Source organism: Megachile rotundata, chromosome 13 (assembly GCF_050947335.1).
Source record: "Megachile rotundata isolate GNS110a chromosome 13, iyMegRotu1, whole genome shotgun sequence".
NCBI classification, from domain to species: Eukaryota; Metazoa; Arthropoda; class Insecta; order Hymenoptera; family Megachilidae; genus Megachile; species Megachile rotundata.
The window spans coordinates 11,633,411-11,659,497 of NC_134995.1; the positions used below are offsets into that span (position 1 = coordinate 11,633,411).

General features: G+C 41.2%; 2 protein-coding genes across 6 annotated transcripts in view; one reads left to right on the forward strand and one right to left on the reverse strand.

Annotated features, from left to right (window-relative positions):
* Efa6 (Exchange factor for Arf 6) overlaps window positions 1-26,087 on the forward strand; it is a 62,090-nt gene that overhangs the window by 15,070 nt on the left and 20,933 nt on the right. For 3 of the 4 annotated variants that reach the window (XM_076538611.1, XM_076538608.1, XM_076538609.1), the window contains exon 2: window positions 21,421-21,487. In XM_076538611.1, coding sequence (XP_076394726.1) covers window positions 21,421-21,487 — 67 coding nt within the window. Of the gene's footprint in view, window positions 1-16,227; window positions 16,412-21,420; window positions 21,488-26,087 lie in introns of those variants that run through there. The other variant, XM_076538610.1, reaches the window with a different exon arrangement.
* Window positions 1,159-9,086, reverse strand: LOC100881115 (putative tubulin polyglutamylase TTLL9). 2 transcript variants are annotated; one of them, XM_076538615.1, is made up of 5 exons: window positions 6,125-9,086; window positions 5,212-5,542; window positions 3,962-4,108; window positions 3,379-3,612; window positions 1,159-2,698 (listed from the first exon to the last, which is right to left on the reverse strand). In XM_076538615.1, exons 1-5 carry the CDS (start codon window positions 6,305-6,307, stop codon window positions 2,244-2,246), a joined length of 1,350 nt encoding a protein of 449 aa, XP_076394730.1. In that variant the 5' UTR covers window positions 6,308-9,086; the 3' UTR covers window positions 1,159-2,243. The 2 variants fall into 2 exon arrangements, with proteins under 2 accessions (XP_076394730.1, XP_076394729.1); XM_076538614.1 differs by having other exon boundaries at window positions 1,160-2,698; window positions 3,379-3,669.

Consider the following 26,087-nt stretch of genomic DNA (forward strand, 5'->3'; position numbering starts at 1 on the left):
GGAATAGCGTGTTTTGTCGCGATACTCGCGGAGGAAATGACAATCATGAAGTAACATTTTAACGAGGTTTACTCCGTGTTGCCAGTTAGAGAATCAGGATAATACGAGTGCACTCGGGAAGTTATACGGTTCTTTCGCTAAATTTAGTCGACGACCGAAAGGGAGATGAAAAACGAGCAGAAGAAAAGGCCTCGTCGCGTAAAAGCGAGAGTACCGCATTCTTTTCGCACGATGGCACGGTTTTTGTTACGAATTTAATAAGTTCGGTCGTCGAGGGGCGAACGAAAAATTTTCCGGGTCGACAGGGTTTTCCGACCAAGAATATCACGCTCGGAAAAAAACTGTTCCTTCCTCTCCTAGTTCTTTTATCGTCGCAATTAACGCGAGATCGTTCGTGAATAAAACTCGCGAGTTCAAGACACTCGAAAGCAGAAAGATCGAGTTATCGTTGATTCTCAAATACACACGAGTATCCTTTTATTTCATAATTTCAACAAAATTACATAAGAAAATATCCCTCAGCGTATCGATCGAGATTATACTAAAAAAAGTGTGTGTCCGTATAAATATCCTTCGGACTATTATTAAACAGTAAGTTTAAATACGTCCAGTAAGTGTAAATATTTATGAAATTGACGTCATACATCGGAAAAATTGGGTTCACGGAAGTGGAACGAATTGCAACTCGTGGATTATGGCGTACACGTGAATATACATGCATCGCCGGTGCAGGGATGCACCGGTGTGCAGCCTCTGTATGAATATGCATACACACACTTGTGCACGAGCTGCACGCCGCGGAGCAAATTCGTGCTCATTAGTTTCAACCAGCTGGTACCACGGTCGGCTGTTGCCACGTAGGCTACAATGAAATTAAATCGGACAGGAAAAAAGCGAAATTTTCGGAAATTTGGCCATAAACTCAGAAATTTAGAAATTGTAAAATTTACATGTTCACATCTTCACATACTTAATAAGTGTAAAAAAATTTGTCAAGTAACTCACTGAATTTTTCAAATAATTCTAACATGTGCACATATGCTCATAAGGATATTAGATTATTAACACTAAAACAATCAAACCGGTCAAATGACCGCTCCACAAGCTTCTTATTATAAGGAGTACATTTTGTTAAAATACATTTCTTGAAATCAGAATTGATTTTCATCGAGATAAAGAATAAGTGTGTGTACAAATTTATGTTTTGTCGTTTGCTTATTTATTTTTTAACTTCAAATTAAGTACACATTAGATGTCGGTAGGTTTAGTGTTAAAAATAATTCTGATTAGAACACAGACTCCTGTACGATTTTCATCAAGATAAAGAATAAGTGTGTGTACAAATTTATGTTTTGTCGTTTGCTTATTTATTGTTTAATTTCATCTTTAATTTCAAATGAAGTGCACATTAGATGTCGGTAGGTTTAGCGTTAAAAATAATTCTGATTAGAACACAGACTCCTGTACGATTTTCATCAAGATAAAGAATAAGTGTGTGTACAAGTTTATGTTTTGTCGTTTGTTTATTTATTTTTTAATTTCAAATTAAGTAAACATTAGATGTCGGTAGGTTTAGCGTTAAAAACAATTCTGATTAGAACACAGACTCCTGTACGATTTTCATCAAGATAAAGAATAAGTGTGTGTACAAATTTATGTTTTGTCGTTTGTTTATTTATTTTTTAACTTCAAATTAAGTACACATTAGATGTCGGTAGGTTTAGTGTTAAAAATAATTCTGATTAGAACACAGACTCCTGTACGATTTTCATCAAGATAAAGAATAAGTGTGTGTACAAGTTTATGTTTTGTCGTTTGTTTATTTATTTTTTAACTTCAAATTAAGTACACATTAGATGTCGGTAGGTTTAGTGTTAAAAATAATTCTGATTAGAACACAGACTCCTGTACGATTTTCATCAAGATAAAGAATAAGCGTGTGTACAAGTTTATGTTTTGTCGTTTGTTTATTTATTTTTTAATTTCAAATGAAGTACACATTAGATGTCGGTAGGTTTAGCGTTAAAAACAATTCTGATTAGAACACAGACTCCTGTACGATTTTCATCAAGATAAAGAATAAGTGTGTGTACAAATTTATGTTTTGTCGTTTGTTTATTTATTTTTTAACTTCAAATTAAGTACACATTAGATGTCGGTAGGTTTAGCGTTAAAAACAATTCTGATTGGAACACAGACTGTTGAAAAGTACGAAGCGTCTCAAATTCTAGAATTGAACAGAGTTAGTTAATTTTCCTAGCACGATTACCCTGTCCCCTATTCCGTTTCTCGTCCAAATAATCCAACAGCTGACGTAGCTGTTGAACGCGATCGTTCTTGGCTCCAAGGAAAATATTGAGCTTCCTGAGGTCGTTGGGTGGTTCTCCGCAGATAGCAGGATTAGGACAAGTGGTCCAGACAGGGCCGTCGCTCCACAGAAGATCGAAGCCACCGATTCTCGTCTCCAGGCCCGTGAAACGACCCTCGAAGTCGAGGATGTTGAGCGTGTCGTCTAGCAGGTCGAACTTCAGTCGATAATCCTCGGTGTCGGTACCGGTTAGGGCTGGCGAGGCGTTCACCTCCAGCAACCAGGGTGTTAGATCTTCGTCTAGAAGTATGTCGTAGCCGTACAGCTCGAAGGAGTTCTTTCCTTGCATTATCACCGGCTGTACTGCCAGTAGACTCGCCATTATCACACCTATGCCACATGTGATGATATAATCGTGCATACGTTAAGCATACATATGTTACATGAACGTAAATACATTGTGGAACATATGTGAATATACGTTATGAAATTTTTGTGTGTCAATATAAGTACAGTATGAAATATTTGTGCATGAATGTGTATGTCATGAAATACTTGTATGAATATGAATATATTGTGTATAGGAATGTAATGTATATGTAATGTGTATATGACTGTAATGTATATGTAATGTGTATATGACTATATGTGTATATGTGTATATGAATGTAATGTATATGTAATGTGTATATGACTATATGTGTATATGTGTATATGAATGTAATGTATATGTAATTTGTATATGACTGTAATGTATATGTAATGTGTATATGACTATATGTGTATATGTGTATATGAATGTAATGTATATATAATGTGTATATGACTATATGTGTATATGTGTATATGACTGTAATGTATATGTAATGTGTATATGACTATATGTCTATATGTGTATATGACTGTAATGTATATGTAATGTGTATATGACTATATGTGTATATGTGTATATGTAATGTGTATATGACTGTAATGTATATGTAATGTGTATATGACTACATGTGTATATATGTATATGATCACATGTGTCATATGATGATGTGTATATGGCAAATGACAATAAAGCTAACCAGCGATTCGTTGAAGTAGCACTTCAACATCGGTGATTCCATGTCTAGCAGTGAGGAACTCCCTGACCTTGATCAAGGCCCATTTACAACCCTTCTTCAGCTCCTCCCTCTTCTCGTCACCCTGTATCTTCAACTGTATCGCCATATTGGTCAAATGCACCCTGCTGTCGTCGATGTTCTCCAGATCGAATAACTCGGCGGATAAACGAGCGAAACCCTCTCTGGCCAGCCACACTTTCAAAGGGTGAAAAGAGGTAACTAGAGTGTAAATACGCAGGTCGAATTTCCTCCCTGAAAACGGTGCCGAAACGTTTACAAACTTTCGGGCCATTTGTTGCCGAATAAAAGAGACTCCTCTTGAAGAGTATCTACAGAGCCGTGTAAGACCATCGAAGAAAGTGGCTCTGAATGCAGCCGACATTCAAGCTTCTTCCTTTTCGCCGACGCTGTCACAAAGATTCGGATTTCAAACCCCGGGGTGGTTCGCCACCCTTTCGAACGTGTATTGAGGCATCCTCGACAACCACGGCCATTATTCAACGGTGATAAGCGGCTGAAAGCTGCTACTGTGTAAGACACAAACCTGCCAGGAGGTAAGGATTCTCCACGTATTTCTGAACGATGAACGTCTCCACTGCGGGTTGATCGCGATTTGCCTCGATCAGCTCGGGACCGTATTCTTTATTTCGCCACTCTGCTAGGTCCTTCAGCTTCCTGAACAGGAATATACCTGTTAACGTGGGTGGTGCCACTTTAGTGATAGCTAGAGTTAGTTGACTTTTGCATATCGGTACTTGGAGATATTGGGAACTCGAGATAGGGATTTGATGTTGGGCATTTCTTTTTTATAAATTTCCTGTATTTATATCAACTTAGGACCAAACTCAATGTAGTATTGTTGCTACAGGGATCAATATTCTAGGGTTCCAACACTCCAGGGTCCCAACACTCCAAGGTCCTAACATTCCAAGGTCTAAACTCTGCAAGGTCCCAACACTCCAGGGTCTCAACGCTCCAAGGTACCAACACTCCAAGGTACCAACTCTGCAAGGTCCCAACACTCCAGGGTCCCAACTCTGCAAGGTCCCAACACTGCAAGGTCCCAACTCTGCAAGGTCCCAACTCTGCAAGGTCCCAACACTCCAGGGTCCCAACTCTGCAAGGTCCCAACACTGCAAGGTCCCAACTCTGCAAGGTCCCAACTCTGCAAGGTCCCAACACTCCAGGGTCCCAACTCTGCAAGGTCCCAACTATGCAAGGTCCCAACTCTGCAAGGTCCCAACACTCCAGGGTCCCAACTCTGCAAGGTCCCAACACTGCAAGGTCCCAACTCTGCAAGGTCCCAACTCTGCAAGGTCCCAACACTCCAGGGTCCCTACTTTGCAAGGTCCCAACACTCCAGGGTCCCAACTCTGCAAGGTCCCAACACTCCAGGGTCCCAACTTTGCAAGGTCCCAACACTCCAGGGTTCCAACTTTGCAAGGTCCCAACCCTCTAAGGTCCCAACACCCCAAAGCCCCAACACTGCAAGGTCCCACCACTCCAAGGTCCCAACTCTGCAAGGTTCTAACACTCCAAGGTCCCAATACTCCAGGGTTCCAACACTTCAGGGTTCCAACACTCCAAGGTCCCAATACTCCAGGGTTCCAACACTCCAAAGTCCAAAACACTCCAAGGTCCCAACATTGCAAGGTCCCAATACTCCAGGGTCCCAACACTGCAAGGTCCCAACATTCCAATGTCCCAACACTCCAAGTTCCCAATACTCTAGGCTTCTAATACTCCAGAGTTCCAATGTAGCCCTATTAGCTCTGAACATTTCGAATCTATTACCTCTTCCCTGCGATCTCCCAGCGGGTTTCACAATCCACGTAGCGCCAGGTTGCTTATGATACTCCTCTGCGAACAGTCTGTAATCATTGGGTAGTTCAAAAGTCAACGGCATGCAGTCGCAAAGTTCAGCCTCGTCGATTTTATTCGACTTGAGCAACGACTTCTTGTAGCGTTTCAGGTTCCTGTGCAGATAGTTCTTACGCGTCAGCTCGTAATGATTGCGAAAGTGGGGTATCTTTTGATGGAAGGCGAGCTTTAAGTCCAAGGCTTGTCGTACGTCGTTGATCTCGCACCACCAGAGACACCAACTGGTGTCCTCGGTATCGGTTACCTTCGGTTAAGAATTCGCGTGGGTGAGGTTATCGTGGACAGGGAAAACTGGATCCTTCCTGAATTAGCGAAAGGAAACAGACGCGAACTGTTTGTGTCAATAAATCGCTTCCTGCTTTTGCAACGTTGTTGCAGGCTATCTTACATCGTAGTTCAATCTTATCTTACTACTATTTCGAGCTTATCTCGGTGCTCCAGATCTCACGTATCTTATTACAAGTATTGTTCTACTATTCTAAGTCTGCAACAAGGTTGTTCTGTTCAACTTCGGACAGCAAAATTTACATTTGCTGAAGTGGGGAAGTCAACTATTATAAGATTAGTTGATCTGGAGCTATTAGTTGATTTTTAGGGATTTATATGAAGGGCAGAATTTGGTGAATAGGAACTTAGCAGCATTGTGAGAATTAGGGACTTAGGTTCTTTATCATTTCGCAAGTCTATTTGCAGTTCCCTTGTTATCAAAGATTACTTTAATCTTTTTAACCTTTTACAAATGTCAGGAGAAAATTTTATGCATTGACTGCGATACTAATTTTTCACCAAAACATAAAACGTATCAAGAGACGAGTGATTCCATTACCTGGACCCATCCTCTGGCCAGCATCACCTTAACCTGCGTCGAGGGGAAGTCGCAGCGGAATTTGATGACATTTTCGTCTCCGTTCTGCCTCTTTTTCGCGTTGAAATTTCTTTTTTCTCGTTGAATAGATGACGCACAGTTCTCCGTTTCGCTGTCACGACCAGACGCCGTATTCTTGGACATTCTTCAGGTTCAGAATTCCTTTGAATGCTCGAAGGGAATTGATGGCATTCAAGCGGATTAATATATTTCCAAATGTATCGGACAGACTGATGTTAGGTAATGGGGACAAGTTCAGATGTATGCGTAGATGTACACTACCGTCCATAAGTATCCGGACACAAGCGAAATATGCATTCGCGTTGCACGAAAGTTATTCAAGTATCTGCAACAGTAACTAAAATCGATTTTTTTTCTGCGAAGGTCAGAATACTGGAACGTTTTTCGATTGATAATTCTCGTTTGGAACTCGTATCTCGATGGAAAAGAAGCTACAGACGAACTAAACCGAAACTGTCGAGTGCGTAGCGTTGCCTCCATTCTTACCTCCATTGAGGGAACCTAAACATCTACCAACAGTTTACAAACACTTGAAACATATCGAAGAACCCTCTGAATACGTTCTGCACCATAGAAATGAAACACAGTAGAAATGAAAATTTTTTTTAGAATCGAAAGCGTTTCATTAGATTCACAAATTTGGACTTTGTACTTCTGGACATGAATTTTACTTTCACACTTTCATTGTATAATTTGTACTTAAAAATTAATTCTATTACGTTATGACACCTCGAAAAAGATAATAATAATTATTACAAATGATATGATAACCCTAAATACCTTTCGTACAAAGTTCAACTATGTTTTATGTAACGAAACCAAGTGTCCGGATACTTATGGACGGTAGTGTATGTACTGAATGTATTCTACAGGGCGTCTCACAATTAGTGTACGTCCCATGTATACTAATTGTGAGACACCCTGTATATTATCATAGTTAACATACCAACATCTTCCATTAATTTAATCCATCTTCTGTTATACAAATCCTCTGTCACATTTATACAAATTTAATCGTCTTATGTATTGTATTTTATACCTCAGTTATATCATATTTATACACTGCATTATTTAATTACACTTCGTGATATTATCCGATTTAAGCATCTGAATTTTTAGGAATTCTATTCATTTCACAGGCACAAAAGGCATTGAATACTTTAATCCGTCAATTGGCACGCCTATGGGACTAGCGCTTCTGTTATACAACGGAAAAGAAGCTTACGTTGTTTCCTACCTTTTTCGTTTCGTTACTCCAGTAGATACTTGATGCAATATTTTTATCTCTTTACGTAACGTTTCAAATATTTGCATCCTGCTTCCCTGGATCTCTGATAGATTTGCAGATATTCACACTTCGGAGATCAGGATTTTCAGAGACTTTCGATTGGAAGTTTCATGGAGGTTTTGGGAGGCACAGAAATTTGTAGGTTTTGGAATTTTTTAACTCCAAGGATTTTGATAGACTTTCGATTGGAAGTTTGATGGAGGTTTTGGGAGGCTCAGAAATTTGTAGGTTTTGGAATTTTTAAACTTCAAGAATTTTGATAGACTTTCGATTGGAATTTTAGATTGGAAGCTTGATGCAGGTTTTGAGAAGCTTAGAAGCTTGTAGATTTTGAAATTTTTAAAGTCCAAGGATTTTGGTAGACTTTTGATTGGAATTTTAGATTGGAAGTTTCATGGAGGTTTTGGGAGGCTTAGAAATTTTTAAACTCCACGGATTTTTATAGACTTTCGATTGGAATTTTAGATTGGAAGTTTGATGCAAGTTTTGAGAAGCTTACAAACTTGTAGGTTTTGACATTTTTAAACTCCAAGGGTTTTGATAGACTTTCGATTGGAATTTTAGATTGGAAGCTTGATGGAGGTTTTGGGAGGCTTAGAAATTTTTAAACTCCACGGATTTTGATAGACTTTCGATTGGAATTTTAGATTGAAACTTTCATGCAGGATTTAAAAAGCTTAGGAGCTTGTACATTTTGGAATTTTAAACTGCAACTAATTGTTGAGGTAGTAATTCTTGAACTTCGCAAATTGCCAGCCTCAGAAATAAACATAGAAGTTTTGATACAGGACCATCCTAAAGAATGTTTGTCTTCTTACCTTTGTCCAGTGGTGACGCAAAGAAGAGTCGGAAGAAAGAAACGTCAGTAAAAAGGCAACGAATAACAGAGTGTTTGGCTTCTCTTATTACTCGTCTCGACGAGATCCATTTTTATGAGGGCAACAGAACATCGTCTGTCGTTCGGTGTTCAAAGGGATCCGTCTAGCCGAGCACTTTGCTCGGTTGGCCGGGGATGCGATCGATATATATCGAGTGGGGTCGACAAGAAAGTATGGAAATTCGTCGGGTTAACGGCTAGACAGCAAGAAATAATGTAAATCCGATCCAGGTGAGGTAGCTTCGTCCAGAATTAATTTCACGTGGAAATGCGTTCGTTGGATGGAGAGCTACTGATTGCTCGATGACGAATTAACGCTCTGAGTCAGCCCGAGTGGTATGATCATGCTTGGAATTCATCATTCGTTTTGCTCGCAGACTCGCGCAGCTTTAATCAGAATATTTCTCGTGGAGCATCGGAACAATGCTTCTTGGCTTAAATGGTATAATTCTTCAAGATGTAGGCACTTAAAAATGGTGGTTGTAAGAACTAACTGACGAGAGGAAAAAATGTATTGATTTGGTATGGAGAGTGTCTGATGTTACTAGTTTCCTGTTATCGATAGTAGGCGAGTTATTTAGGTAGCTGGTAGCCTCACTGTGTATACTGACATTTTGGCATTGCTAAATGCGGTGCACTTAGAAAGACTTATGTAGACCTATGTGTGCTCATGTAGACCTATGTATGCTCATGTAGACCTATGTATACCTATGTAGACCTATGTATGATCATGTAGACCTATGTGTGCTCATGTAGACCTATGTATACATATGTAGACCTATGTGTGATCATGTAGACCTATGTATGCTCATGTAAACCTATGTATAGCTATGTAGACCTATGTATGCTCATGTAGACCTATGTGTGCTTATCTAGACCTATGTATACCTATGTAGACCTATGTGTGCTCATGTAGATCTATGTATGATCATGTAGACCTATGTATGCTCATGTAAACCTATGTATACCTATGTAGACCTATGTATGATCATGTAGATCTATGTATGATCATGTAGACCTATGTATGCTCATGTACACCTATGTATACCTATGTATACCTATGTAGATACCGAAATACCTACATCTCCATATAGCTACATTGCGATACTCATAGATACTAATATACCTAAATCCCGAAATATCTACATTTCCATATATCTACATATTGGTACACCATCTCGATATAGCTACATACGATACACCTACGTATCTATATCTACATCCCGAAATACTTGCATTTAAATATACCTATATCCCGATATACCTACATCTGATGCTGCTAGATACCGAAATAGCTACATCCCGATATACTTGCATTCCCATATGCCTATATATCGATAGCTTGATACCTTCACATCTTGGTACTCTCACATCCCGATACACCTACACCCAGATACTCTCACGTCCCGATATACCTTCGTCCCAATATCTCAATATTCTGATACTCTCATATTCCAGTACCTTCATATGTCGATACTCTCACATCTCGATACTCTCACATCCCGAAATCTTCACATCCCGAAACCTTCACATCCCGAAACCTTCACATACCAAAACCTTCACATCCCGAAACCTTCACATCCCGAAACCTCCACGTCCCAAAACCTTCAAATCCCGAAACCTCCACATGTCGAAATCTTCACGTCCCGAATCCACCACGTCCCGAAACCTTCACATCCCAAAACTTTCACGTCCCGAAACCTCCACGTCCCGAAACCTCCACGTCCCAAAACCTTCACATCCCGAAACCTCCACATCTCGAAATCTTCTCGTCCCGAATCCACCACGTCCCGAAACCTTCACATCCCGAGACCTTCACATCCCGAAACCTTCACATCCCGAGACCTTCACGTCCCGAATCCACCACGTCCCGAAACCTTCACATCCCGAAACCTTCACATCCCAAAACCTTCACATCCCGAAACCTCCACATCCCGAAACCTCCACGCCCCGAAACCTCCACATTCCGAAACCTTCACATCCCAAAACCTTCACATCCCGAAACCTTCACATCCCGAATGCTTCACATCCCGAAACCTTCACATCCCGATATACCCACACCCACTTCACCATGTCATCAACCCCATACCCCATTTCCCTCCGCCGAATATTCCGGTATCCTCGATACCCCGATTACTATGCCTCATTAAAAAAATTGCCGCGTAAGTTTATTTTAAGCAGACCGTAACAAGAGGCAGTAACCAGTAGCCGTACACGGGGTACAAGTTAGGTTACGAAAGCACATCGCGTGACATCCCATTGACATTGACACTGTATCATCGAGCGTGCTCGTGCATCTTCCAAGAAATCAGATAACCCTTATCTTGAGCGGGAACAGAAAGAGAGAGAAGAGCATCGCAACGGAAGTACGTTGGCCAACCGGTAGAACAGAGACACCGACAGGCGGAAACGGCCGGTAGAAGATAACGCCGATATAAATAGCTATTATTTTCCACCCACGTGGCTTTTCTATAGCGTGACGTGACGATTGCCTGTGTCACGCTGGCCTCTGTCAGCGGTCCCTAGACACCTCTTCGCGTGTAAAGCCTCGTTCACATTGTTACACGAAGTGCATTAGGGAATGCGAAATTTTCTGGCGTGGAGATAATGGGACACGAGGTATTTCGGGTATTTGGCTCGGTGTACCGTGACATTTTATTTGTTTTGGCATGGTAGGGTAGCTGTGGGTCGGTAGCTGTTTTGTTGATCATATGACCGAATCTACATTGAATCATTTTGTGCTATACATAGTTGTGTTGGCAATAGACTTTGCTGATATCGACATGTGACTAAGGGAATCTCTATTGTATCTGATCAGTTATTTTGTGATATATGAGCCTCTATTGGATCTGATCATTTTGTGCATCTATAGATGTGGAGTGTTAGCAATAGTTTCATATCTTTATATGACTACGTGAATCTCTATTGAACCTGATCAGCTATTTTGTGATATATGAGTCTCTATTGGATCTGATCATTTTGTGCATCTATAGATGTGGAGTGTTAGCAATAGTTTCATATCCTCATATGACCACGTGAATCTCTATTGAACCTGATCAGCTATGTGATGATGTGAGCCTCTATTGGATCTGATCATTTTGTGCATCTATAGATGTGGAGTGTTAGCAATAGTTTGATATCCTTATATGACCAGGTGAATCTCTATTGAACCTGATCAGCTATCTGATGATGTGAGCCTCTATTGGATCTGATCATTTTGTGCATCTATAGATGTGGAGTGTTAGCAATAGTTTCATATCCTCATATGACCAGGTGAATCTCTATTGAATCTGATCAGCTATGTGATGATGTGAGCCCCTATTGGATCTGATCATTTTGTAGACCTGTAGCTGTGGAGTGTTAGCAACAGATCTTGCTGATATCGACATATGACCAAGTGAATCTCTATTGAATCTGATCAGCTAGTTTGTGATGAGTCTCTATTAGATCTGACCAGCTCTAGGATCTGACCACCTAGCTGTGGAGTGTTAGCAGTAGACTTTGTTGATGTCCACATATGACCAAGTGAACCTCTGCTTTATTCAGTCCATCATACTAACATCATATCATAAGTGCCACAAAATATCACTTTCGATATATCAATCCTTATCATAATGCTTAGCAAGAGCTACTAATTCACAAGATTCTAGCTACCGATCATCAATATTAACAGTAAGAATATCAACAGTCAATTCTCAGTCACAGAATTTCATTACGAATTTCTGATCGTTCGTTGTGAAACACTCTAAAGGAAACGAGAGACAGACCTTTTAGCCGTGGACAGCGTGACTCGAACATCGATCTGTCGACGCTGGCACACGCGTGCACTCCGCGAACCGTGTTCGGTCGGTGGCCCCTGCGTGACTCGAATGATATGTCGACCTGCATCGCGTGTACAGACCGGCCAACATTGACACGTGGCTGTATCAATTATCACGGGTAACAACAACCGAACGCACGCTTTCATTGGCTTTTAGCCGACGTTGCGTTCGTTTTGCACTTCAAACGGATTTTTCATGCGAGGTACCCGTTAGAACACTCGGCCGGATTAGACTGCCTTTTTTCATTCGAGCTTAGGGGATGAATGGCGGAAATTAAATTGGCAAAAACTAACGGAGAACATGATATTCCATTGGGAACGCGGTAAAAAAGCTCCCGTACTATTTTTGGAAATTTGAAACCATGTTATGAGTGGTCTAATGGTGAAGTCTGTGATTTCATGGGAATATTTTTTACGGGAGAGAAGGTTGGACTATTCATATTTTTTTTAGAAGGGAACTGAAAATTTGTGAAATTAGGTTTCAGTGGTTTTGATGCTGTGAAGTTTTAGTATGCGGTGTTTAGAATACTACAAGGTTTTATTACTCATAGGTTCCAGTAGTTCGAGGTTTTAATACCTCAAGGTTCAGCCACTCTCCTAGGTCCCAACAACTCAAGGTTCCAATACTCCACGGTCCCAATATCTCAAGATTCCAATACTCCACGGTCCCAATATCTCAAGGTTTCAATACTCGAAGGTTCCAACACTCCAAGGTCCCAACACTTCAAAGTTCCAATACTCCAGGGTCCCAGCACTCTAAGGTTCCAACTCTGCAAGGTCCCAATACTCCAGGGTTCCAACACTCCAAGGTTCCAATACTCCAGGGTTCCAACACTCCAAGGTTCCAATACTCCAGGGTTCCAACACTCCAAGGTCCCAATACTCCAGGGTTCCAACACTCCAAGGTCCCAATACTCCAGGGTTCCAACACTCCAAGGTCCCAATACTCCAGGGTTCCAACACTCCAAGGTCCCAATACTCCAGGGTTCCAACACTCCAAGGTCCCAACACTGCAAGGTCCCAACACTGCGAGGTCCCAGCACTGCAAGTTCCCAACTCTGCAAGGTCCCAATACTCCAAGGTCCCAACACTCCAAGGTTCCAACTCTGCACGGTACCAATACTCCAGGGTCCCAACACTGCAAGGTCCCAATACTCCAAGGTCCCAGCACTGCAAGTTCCCAACTCTGCAAGATCCCAACACTCCAGGGTCCCAACACTTCAAGGTTCCAACTCTGCAAAGTACCAATACTCCAGGGTTCCAACACTCCAAGGGCCCAACACTGCAAGGTCCCAACACTGCGAGGTCCCAGCACTGCAAGTTCCCAACTCTGCAAGGTCCCAACACTCCAGGGTCCCAACACTCCAGGGTCCCAACACTCCAGGGTCCAAACACTTCAAGGTTCCAACTCTGCAAAGTACCAATACTCCAGGGTTCCAACACTCCAAGGGCCCAACTCTGCAAGGTCCCAATACTACAATATTCAAACACTGCAAGGTCCCAACACTGCAAGGTCCCAACACTCCAAGGTCCCAACACTCCAATGTCCTAACTCTGCAAGGTCCCAACACTCCAATGTCCCAACACTGCAATATCCCAACACTGCAATGTCCCAGCCTCCGAAAGTACAGCTACTCCAAGGTCCCAATATCCCAAAAGCCTCTAAGATCTCACAGTCCTCCGAATTATCGATTTCTACTCGTCGAGTGTCCACCTGCCTCGAAGATCGTAAACGTAATTGGAGAATCCCAGTAGCTCGTTTGCGATCATAAATTCTGATTAACATTCCAATATTCGCTTAATGACCGAAATAAATTTATTCGCGGATCAAAATGGGTCACCTTGCGAACCGTTGACGTCGAGCAAGATACGGGACGCTTCGATTTAAATTTCAGGGTCCTCCACTGAAAATGAAAGTGAATATCGGTTTGAAACCTTGAAGCAGCGTACGTGACGTTTCCAGTGCCTTGCATTTATTTTTACATGATCCTCTTGAGGCTCGATCGTTCCTCAGAGACTCATCAATTTATCTGATCCAATTAAAGCACTTTTCAGACGGAAATCGTGTTCGTATTACCGGCAAATTCGTCTCGGTTTACTCGTTTTCGTACGATTGCGGCATCGATAACACGTGCTTCAATTAACTCATTGATAAAAGTAGATCTCCTAACATTTTCTTAGAACATGTTTAAACATGAATCTTGTTATGAACGTGAATGCATTCGATCGCAAATCACGAACTGATTTGGGTCACGTTAAAAATAAAGAAAAACTGAATATTTATACGGCAGTATCAAAATGATCAGTCCGTATATCAATGAATCAAATCAATGAAGCCAACTACCATTCAGAAAACAATAGACGCGTTGAAATTTCATTAAACCTCGTAACGCATCCATAATCTCGTTACAATGAAGTATAATTGACCCACACGATTCAGTCACAACTGACGCAACGCGTATAAATAAAGTTCGATGAAAAAGGAAGCACATTTTTGTACGTAACACAGCCGTACGACTGTTTTGCGTAACAAGAGCCGTTAGGTTAATCGCCATTGACGAACCATTTCCGACCATTGAATAACCATGTCATCTCCCACTGTTGCTCGACTCAAGGTCATCCATCATCGTTCCGAAGCCCCCTCGAGTTTCAGCTCCGAATTTAAATGACGAGCCGGGATCAAGCAGCGCCGCCAGATCAAACGGAACGGTTAACATCTGGTTATATACCGATGTGTCTTCAAGTGTGCAATGTGTTTTCACAGTACGCTTCGCGAATAAACATATCGACCAAAAAGACTGGCGAGAAATTGCCGGATGAATATTCACGATGATTTTATTCATTTTGTTGTTTATGTTTTTGGGGGGAATAAATCATTTTGCTGCACTTTGTTTGCGGACTAGATATGTGGGGTTAGATGTTGGGTATAGGAATTTGGGAGTTGCAATTTTGGGATGAGGTTTTGGGAGTGGTATTGGGAATTTTGGAGGTGGGAATTTTGGGACCTGTACTTTCGGAGGTTGGGACCTGGGAGTATTGGGACCGTGGAGTGTTGGGACCTTGGAGTGTTGGGACCCTGTGAAGTATTGGAACCCTGAAGTATGGGGACCCTCAAGTATTGGAACTCTAGAATATGGGGACCCTCGAGTATTGGGACCCTGAAGTATTGGAACCCTGGAGTATGGGGACCCTCGAGTATTGGGACCCTCGAGTATTGGAACCCTCGAGTATGGGGACCCTCGAGTATTGGAACCCTCGAGTATTGGAACCCTCGAGTATTGGGACCCTGAAGTATTGGAACCCTCGAGTATGGGAACCCTCGAGTATTGGGACCCTTGAGTATTGGAACCCTGAAGTATTGGAACCCTCGAGTATGGGAACCCTCGAGTATTGGGACCCTTGAGTATTGGAACCCTGAAGTATTGGAACCCTCGAGTATGGGAACCCTCGAGTATGGGAACCCTCGAGTATTGGGACCCTTGAGTATTGGAACCCTGGAGTATTGGGACCCTCGAGTATGGGAACCCTCAAGTATTGGGACCCTCGAGTATTGGAACCCTCGAGTATTGGGACCCTGAAGTATTGGAACCCTGGAGTATGGGGACCCTCGAGTATTGGAACCCTGGAGTGTTGGGACCCTAAAGTATTGGAACCCTAGAGTATTGGAACCTTGTGGTATTGGGACCTAAAATTTGGGGCCTATGATCTTTAGTCCAATTCCAATTAAAAAATAGTAAACCCTACAAGTTCAAATCCAAAACTTCCAAGCCATAAAACCTTCCAAACCATCCACACGAATCTCCCAGAGCCTCAAAATCCAATTTCAAGATAGCAAAAATGTCCCGAAAATGAAATAAGAACTCGAATCCACGACCCCAAGTTTCCCGTAACCTAGACTCCATATCACGTATTTGTTGCATCTATTAGTAGGGTGCGTGCAAGTTGCGTTTGGACAGCGTCCCGAGGAAAGTCAATGTCACGGCAGACAAAAATACAACGTCTGGCAAGCAACACACGCTGTCTGAATTCTAATCCATGACCGAGATTCAGTCGCATTTCGCGTAGCCGATGTTTCAGAGCCGTGTGATCGTGTTGGCTGGCTGTGTCGCATAGCGAGCGACGTGCCTTTCGCAAATGCCCAATTTCCCGTATTGTCTGTGGTGTTGTTGCCGGCCCCTAGATCGATACTTATCGAGACACGGGGACAGGTTCGATTACGTCGAGTACACGCCCTTGTACCAGGTGAAAAACACTTTTTGTCGAGTGCCCTGTCGTCTGGTCAGCGTCTGGTAATTAGCCTGCATCATCGTTCCGCTTTTATTTTTCTATTTGTTTCTGCTTTCTGTAGCTGTGAAGTCTTAGTGAACCAGACTCTTTAAATTGTATAAATAAGCGGGATATTTAAATCGAGCATATCTCGATCTCTGATAATTTGGAATATGTTTGTAATTTTTTGTATATGATGTTGGTTCTTGAGGTTTTATTATTCCTAGGTCACAGTATTTCAAGGAGCAGTACCTTAAGGTTGCAACACTTCAAGGTTTTAATACCTCAAGGTTTTAATACTCAAAGGTTTCAACACTGCTAGGTTCCAATACTCCAAGGTCCCAACACTGCAAGGTCCCAATACTCCAGGGTTCCAACACTGCTAGGTCCCAACACTCCAAGGTTCCAACACTCCAAGGTCCCAGCACTCCAAGGTCCCAATACTCCAAAGTCCCAACACTGCAAGGTCCCAGCACTCCAAGGTCCCAGCACTCCAAGGTCCCAGCACTCCAAGGTCCCAGCACTCCAAGGTCCCAACACTGCAAGGTCCCAACACTGCAAGGTCCCAGCACTCCAAGGTCCCAACACTGCAAGGTCCCAGCACTCCAAGGTCCCAACACTGCAAGGTCCCAGCACTCCAAGGTCCCAATACTCCAAAGTCCCAACACTGCAAGGTCCCAGCACTCCAAGGTCCCAGCACTCCAAGGTCCCAGCACTCCAAGGTCCCAACACTGCAAGGTCCCAGCACTCCAAGGTTCCAATACTCCAAAGTCCCAACACTGCAAGGTCCCAGCGCTCCAAGGTTCCAATACTCCAGGGTTCCAACACTCCAAGGTCCCAATACTCTAGGATTCCAACACTGCTAGATCCGAACACTGCAAGGTCTCAGCACTCCAAGGTCCCAACACTCCAAGGTCCCAATACTCGAGGGTTCCAACACTGCTAGATCCCAACACTGCAAGGTCCCAATACTCCAGGGTTCCAACACTGCTAAGTCCCAACAAACCAAGGTCCCAACACTGCAAGGTTCCAATCCTCCAGGGTTCCAACACTGCTAGATTCCAACATTGCTAGGTCCCAACACTCCTCTGCTAAGGCGTAGTCCCGCACCTGGACCAGGGAACACCAACCTGGTGGTGAAGTATCGGCCAAAAAAAAAAAAAGGTCCCAACACTCCAAGGTCCTAATACCACAAAGTCTCAACACTCCAAGGTCCCAATACCCCTAAGGTCTCAACACTCCAAGGTCCCAATACCTCAAGGTACTAACAGTGCCTCTCCCTCTCTCTAGGAGGCATCTTTACTCGTCTAGCATCGCCTCCTGTTATAACTCTTTAACGAAGTCGAACTTTTACCTTGCTCTTGATGATTTTATTTCTGGCGATATGTTTTCCTTGCTTCCTCTGTGTGTGTTGGCAGCGCCAGTTCAATTAAGCTGTCGTGAATTATTGTTGCATTCTCCGTTTGTTTTCGGTGAGATGACGGTAGTAACGTACTTGAAATTACTATTAATAATAACAAGAACCTCGGCATTCTATCTTTGTATCCGTGTAACGAGGAACCTTTTCGAATTGTAGCAAAATTTCATTCAGTCATCATAAACTTCCTAAATTCATTTACATATCAAAGTAGTTATTTTTCCACATGAAAGCTCTTAGGGTTGCTCCATTGTTGTTGCACCGAATCACGTGTCTATCCCGCCATTTAAGGGTCAAGGAGTATCGCAGAAATAGAAGATGCAACCACGTGTATCTACTCTGCGGCTATTACATCCTGATTTCGTGCATCGATCAGTGCCATCGGAAACAAGAAGGTCGACTGCTGACAAGCGTTCGCTCGTAAATCAATTTCAGGGCAGCTTGGTTGTGCGCGACGATGCATTCCGTAATAGATTTCGACTAAACGGGTCAGAGAGATTCAGGCACGAAATTCAATGTAAACACGCTTGCAAGCAGGACAACGTAGGAGAGACAGCATTTGTGGATGCTGAGTAATTGGATAGAGCTGTTCGATGAGGAAAATACCCTTTCAGAGTTGAATTCGTGGCATCCGAGCGGTACGAACGTGCCTGCCCATGGAATTTCTTATTTCCAAGTATTGGTATTGTGATTGCATTCTTTCTTCTTGTAGAATCTATCGATGTCTTCAAGGTCATTGTGCATTTGTTGCAAACGTTTGCTTTAGAGACTGTTTCTATAGATCCTCATTTGAGTTCAAGTATTTTCAAATTTTGATCCACAAATTCTTTGACTTGTAAATTAACAAGTTTACAGACTTGGTGTTTCTATGTTTCTCCCTAGATCCACCTCTGCATCTTCACATTCCTAGGTTCTTGAATTTCATATTTTTATGTCCCTTTTCTGTAGCTTCAAATCCTGGAGTTTTTAAATATCTTCTCAAATTCCTAGGACTTCAAGTACCTAGAGGTTCCAATCCCTAGGTCTCCACATCCATCTTAATTCACATCTTGAAATGTGTCCACATCCATCTTAATTCACATCTTGAAATCCACATCTCCAAATCCACATCTTGAAATGTTCAGAAGTTCAAAAAAAGTAATATCTGATATACTTGTCCTAAATTAAATTTGTTCTTGACTGTACTTGACTTGATTTCTTCCACGCAGCTGCTCCTTTATTTGTTCAACTGGAAGCAAAGATTTGCTCGCGTTAACAGAGATTTGGTATGATCGCAGTTCTTCCTTATCTGTCTCCTTCCGGTGACTTGTAACTCCCAGTAAACAATTTCGTTTTCCCGATGGAGGATCGTTTTCCCGGAGGCAGGTCGTAAAAGAAAATCGCGAGTCTGCGGACCGGAGAGGAGCTGAAGCGATTTTTCAGAGGAAGTTCGTGCATCGAACTTGCAACTGGTAGAAACTACGTGAAAAGTTCTATATCAGGATTGCTTGAAATACGTTTTGCAGACTGTATCTAGTTCGAACAACCTGCAAAACCATCGGCGTCTGGCATCCATCGACCGGAATATTCGATACTTCGTTACCTTTTTCCTTCTGGTAATCGACCGGAACTTGCTTATTTCTTTTTGGTACTTACAGATTGAAATATTGTGGACGATTGTTGGGTTGCTTATTGTGGATATGTTCGACATGATTTTGTGATAGAAAAGTGTTACAAAATGGCACTTATGGTATGTCAGTTTGAAGTATGAAGCTTGAGGGAAATGACTACATTAGTGTTTCATAGATACAAAATGGCGTAACTAGTCTTCACACAAAATGGCTGTCAGTTACAGCTCACAATGATGTTTATGTTGGTTATGAAGTCTAATAAAATTTCATGACAGAAAACTGTGACGAAATACTACTTGTGATACATCAATTTAAAGCTTGATGTCCAAGGAAAATAACTATGTAAAAATTTCATCGATAGACTTCACACAAAATGGCTGCCAGTCACAGCTGACAATGTCTCATATTTAGTTCTGTGTTTCTGTTAGCCATAAGTTCTGACAAAATTTCATGACATAAAAGTATCACAAAATAACACTTGTGATACATCAATTTAAAGCTTGATGTCCAACGAAAATAACCATATAAAAATTTCATGGATAGTCTTCATACAAAATGGCTGCCAGTCGCATCTAACAATGTCTCATGTTTAATTCTGTGTTTCTGTTAGTCACAAGTTCTGTCATAATTTCATGACATAAAAGTATCACAAAATAGTACTTGTGATACATCAATTTAAAGCTTGATGTCCAACAAAAATAACTATGAAAAAATTTCATCGATAGACTTCACACAAAATGGCTGACATTGAAAATAGCGTAGTAGGTAACAGTCAGTAGTAATTCATTCTTCTACCAGTCTGTATTAACCTCAACGAGCACTTATGTTTATTCACTTTAATCTTTGATGTCAACTTGTTATAACATCAACGGTGATAATAAAATATATTGCAATAGCTGTGTAAACATCGTGCATAAAATGTCTGCACGACAATGGTACTATTATCTTAAAATTACAATGATGTACGGATAAGAGGAACTGAAAATAAGATTATACGATGGTAAATCGTTTAGAATTGGCCACGTGAGAGAGTGCACAATGGTCTTTCCCGAGTTGTTAGTAACGAGCGTAAGTTATGTAAAATGTGCTCGTTTCCTCGGTCGTTCCATTCAGATGATAATTTCAAGATTACCACAGGGTTACGTAAGCAATGAAACCGAGTCGAGGAGGGTATTTCAACGACAATCGGAATAATGGCATTGGATATGAATTCTTAACAAAGTACACTACACGAAACTTTACTTCTCCTTGCTATTGAACTTTTCCAATCAATTGAACGCCTTTATCGCGCCACAACTTTCCCTTAATCCAACTCTAACCCATTCGTTTCGGACACCGTTATACCTACTTCTTACGGTGACTCATTCTCTGGTTACTTTAATACAACTTGTTATGAATATTTTTTAGGTTAATTTAGGGATACTGTACATGTGATGTGTGGACATAGTGGATTAGATCATAGTGGCTATTATTGATAGAGAAGTAGGAACGTTAATTTTTAAATATATGATTGCAATAGTTCAATTGTTTCGAAGTTTCAAGTTTCCAAATTTCTACCCTTGAATTCCAAAATTTTCTCTGTCTCCAAATATTCAAACTTCCAAGTCCACAAACTTCTACATTTGTCTTACCTCTAAGTCCCCAAATTCTCCCTATCTAACAATCCCCAAGTTTCTCAAATTCTCAAAACCCCAAACCTAGAAAATTAAAAGTACTTCGTTACAAATCCGTGTGATTCTTTTCTGTACAATTTGGAAAAGAAATAAGAAGGTATAAGGTAACAATTGACGAAGAGTGATTTGCATAATGGAACGGTTAACCCAACGAATTCGTTCTATCGACGTATCGCCCGAAGCACGAGGGACAAATAGATGCTTCGAAGGCAATTCGTCATTTCAGACCAATTGATCCTTGCGCAGAATGCGTTTTCATAGAAACGGTGTCTGTTGGTTTTGCAGGTCGAGGCCGGCGACGTCATACTCAGGGTGAACGAAGTCGATGTCAACCGATTCAGCACTAAAGAAGGTAAGATGATCGACCTGTTTTAGCTTTCTGCAATATACCTGCTCGATCGAATGCACTCGTTTTTTCACCCTTCCTTTTCCTCTCACTTTATCTCTACTGCTCTATTGACACTCCAAAAATAATTTGTTTATGACAATTTTATAACTCCATGTTGTAGTAGAATTTTAGCAGAGATATTAATCAAGTTTTTTTAGCTCAAATTTAGTTTATATAGGATGTCTCATAAGTAGCGTACGCTCAGCTAGGCTCGAAGCTCTCACGTCTGCGCGTGGTAATTCGACGCGTTGTAATTCGATACGTGGTAATTCGACGCGTAGTAATTCCACGCGTGGTAATTGAGTGCGTGGTAATTCGACGCGTAGTAATTCCACGCGTGGTAATTGAGTGCGTGGTAATTCAATGCGTGGTAATTCGACGCGTGGTAATTCAACGCGTGGTAATTCCACGCGTGGTAATTCGACGCATGGTAATTCCACGCGTGGTAATTCAACGCGTGGTAACTCGACGCGTGGTAATTCAACGCGTGGTAATTCGACGCGTAGTAATTCCACGCGTGGTAATTCGACGCATGGTAATTCCACGCGTGGTAATTCAACGCGTGGTAATTCGACGCATGGTAATTCCACGCGTGGTAATTCAACGCGTGGTAATTCGACGCATGGTAATTCCACGCGTGGTAATTCAACGCGTGGTAACTCGACGCGTAGTAATTCGACGCGTAGTAATTCGACGCGTGGTAATTTGTCGCATGGTAATTCCACGCGTGGTAATTCAACGCGTGGTAACTCGACGCGTAGTAATTCCACGCGTGGTAATTCAACGCGTGGTAATTCCACGCGTGGTAATTCAACGCGTGGTAATTCGACGCATGGTAATTCCACGCGTGGTAATTCGACGCGTGGTAACTCGACGCGTAGTAATTCCACGCGTGGTAATTCAACGCGTGGTAATTCCACGCGTGGTAATTCAACGCATGGTAATTCCACGCGTGGTAATTCAACGCGTGGTAATTCGACGCGTGGTAATTTGACGCATGGTAATTCCATGCGTGGTAATTCAACATGTGGTAACTCGACGCGTAGTAATTCCACGCGTGGTAATTCAACGCGTGGTAATTCCACGCGTGGTAATTCAACGCGTGGTAATTCGACGCATGGTAATTCCACGCGTGGTAATTCGACGCGTGGTAACTCGACGCGTAGTAATTCCACGCGTGGTAATTCAACGCGTGGTAATTCCACGCGTGGTAATTCAACGCATGGTAATTCCACGCGTGGTAATTCAACGCGTGGTAATTCGACGCGTGGTAATTTGACGCATGGTAATTCCATGCGTGGTAATTCAACATGTGGTAACTCGACGCGTAGTAATTCCACGCGTGGTAATTGAGTGCATGGTAATTCAATGCTTGGTAATTCGACGCGTTGTAATTCCACTCTTGGTAATTCACCAATCTCATCGCGTTCTGACTGGTCCGTGTTTTTCCCTAATAATTCCAAAACGAAGCTTCAAAGAGAATTTTTGCAAAGGGAAATCTTATTCAGAATCGCGTCAGATATATTCTTTCCCACCCTGTATGTACATATATTCTTTCTATATCAGCGAAATTCACTCTCTACAAAATTAAGTTCGATATAATTTAACTTCTACACAAACGAATCATTCTCTTTGATAACAAATTCTTTCCAAATAAAAGCTTCTTAAAAAAAAAAATAGAAATTTAACAAAATATTTGATTTTCTGAAAAGAGAATTTCATTGACTAGCCAGCCGCATCGTCGATTACGTGGTTATTGAAAATCATAGAATCTCTAGCGGTGCAAATTCGACGAATGCTCTCAACTCGATGCTCGTTTCATTTTGGTCGCGTTTGTCCCGTCGCCGGCGATATGGAATTTTTTCGTTTGATCTCTATATTCGTGCGTAAATTCGGGAAAAATTCTCTGACGCGGAATGGCTATCGAAATTGAATTGGACAACACGAAGGAAAATCGTATACGTAAGCGAACAAAATGTACACGCATTTCTCTAGATAACTTTACAAGGAATTTAACCTCTTGATCTCTCGCGGCTGTGTTCTTGATAAAAATAATTAATTTCAATTGAACGATACCGAGAGTGTTGAGATAGATCAAGTTTTGCTCATTTGCACTTTGTCGCGTGACGAGGACGATTATGCGTTATTTGTAAGATTCGAGGGAATTTTTGATGATTGTTTTGGTGGCAGAATTGGCATGTGGGAATTTTAGGGTATAGGAATTTTAGGATTTTGAAACTTTGGGAGATTGCAATTTGGGGAGTTTTTAATTTTGGGTTATGGGAATTTGGGGACTTGCAATTTCGGCACATAGAAATTTGGGGCATTGCAATTTTGGGACTTTTAGTATTGGAATTTTTCTATCTTTGGGACGTGGGATTTTTGGATATTGCAATTTGGGGACATAGCAATTTTGGGATATAAGAATATCTGGGACTTCGGAGCTTTTAGACCTTAGATCTTCGAGATGTTAGAAATTTAGGACTTCGGTGGAACTTTAGAGGGTTGGGACTTTGGAGATTCCAAATTTTGGAGGTCCAGTACTTTGAGACATACAAAGCTTGAGAATTTGAAGGTTCAGTAGTTTAGGAGTTCGAAAGTGTAGAATTTTGGGACTCCACCCCCTTACCCTACAATACCATGCCGCAGTCATGACGCACTCCTGACGCACAGTACAGTTAGAATATAATAAACCCGCTCGTATTTTTATAATTATATCACTTATAATTACACTGTGTATAATCAAGGATCAAAGACAAAATGTGCTCAATACATCAACCTTCTTTAATTGCCTCATCGCTGTGACAACAATTAACTAGCAGTAAATCGTCACTCATTCACTTGCGTCCACTGCCTAAATTATCCGTTAAGTGTTTAAAAAGCAAAAATCTCTCAAAACAAATTGTTAAAAATTAGTGATTAAAATTGACCGGCATAAAAGATCCCATCTTGAAATTGTAGTTTGCCAGACACTCGAGGCAACAGCAATTAATTCGACTGGCGTTTGGTAGGCGCATTTGGACCGCGAGAAGTTAAATCCCCGTGTAGACACGGTTCACGAAACTGAAATATTACTTCGTGTCTGTTCGCGATGTCAGCCTGTCAAATTAAACAGGAGTCAGAGGAAATACGAGCGGCCCGATATTGCGTTGGCCCAGGAATCTTCTCGGTCGACCATCGCGTTCCTCTTTTTCACCTGTCCTGCGGCCATCGTTAAACGGACTTTGTACAAAATTTTAATTTTCAAAATTTAGTTTATTATTATTGGCAAAGGAGAATCTTATTCAAAGTCCCTCCAGGACTTGCATTAATTGTGAGACGCCCTGTATATTTAAATTGAGTCCACAGACCTGATAGTTCAACTTCAAGACAAGATAATTAAAAATTATACTATATTCGTAGCTAAACTGTGTACCGACTTAATAATACTGCAAGTGTAATAAAAAAAATTGTACAGAAACCTTGAAAACTACTTACACTAATTGTGAGACGCCCTGTATATTTAAATTGACTCCACAGACCTGATAGTTCAACTTCAAGACAAGATAATTAAAAATTATACTATATTCGTAGCTAAACTGTGTACCGACTTAATAATACTGCAAGTCTAATAAAAAAAATTGTACAGAAACCTTGAAAACTACTTACACTAATTGTGAAACGCCCTGTATATTTAAATTGAGTCCACAGACCTGATAGTTCAACTTCGAGACAAAATAATTAAAAATTATACTATATTCGTAGCTAAACTGTGTACCGACTTAATAATACTGCAAGTCTAATAAAAAAAAAATTGTATAGAAACCTTGAAAACTACTTACACTAATTGTGAAACGCCCTGTATATTTAAATTGAGTCCACAGACCTGATAGTTCAACTTCGAGACAAGATAATTAAAAATTATACTATATTCGTAGCTAAACTGTGTACCGACTTAATAATACTGCAAGTCTAATAAAAAAAATTGTACAGAAACCTTAAAAAACTACTTACACTAATTGTGAGACGCCCTGTATATTTAAATTGAGTCCACAGACCTGATAGTTCAACTTCGAGACAAGATAATTAAAAATTATACTATATTCGTAGCTAAACTGTGTACCGACTTAATAATACTGCAAGTGTAATAAAAAAAAAATTGTACAGAAACCTTGAAAACTTAGTATTTAAAGAATTTCGAAGTATGAAAGTGGGTTTACGATAAATTTGTCCATTTAGCATTGTTTGACGTTAAAATTCGTTTATAAGGAGATTCTCACGTTCCGCTCCGTCGAGTCAACAAGATTTCCAACTTTTCTCGAGGAAGTTGGCTGCTTATGAAACTTTTTCCCCGGAGTTTGTCCCCTCCGTTCCTTGTGATTTACCGTCGTCGTTAACCGGATTCTCGCTCCGAATTACTTGTAACTTGGATCAACTTGCTTACGGTCCGCTCATTCGTAATTTCGTTTGCCTCTCTCTGTTATTCGAACGGATGGAGTTTCTTTCGGGGGATCACGTTTAACTTTCCTTTCTCGTTATCCTTTGGCAATTAGTGGAAAGCATGTGTCTTGTTATTCTTTTATTT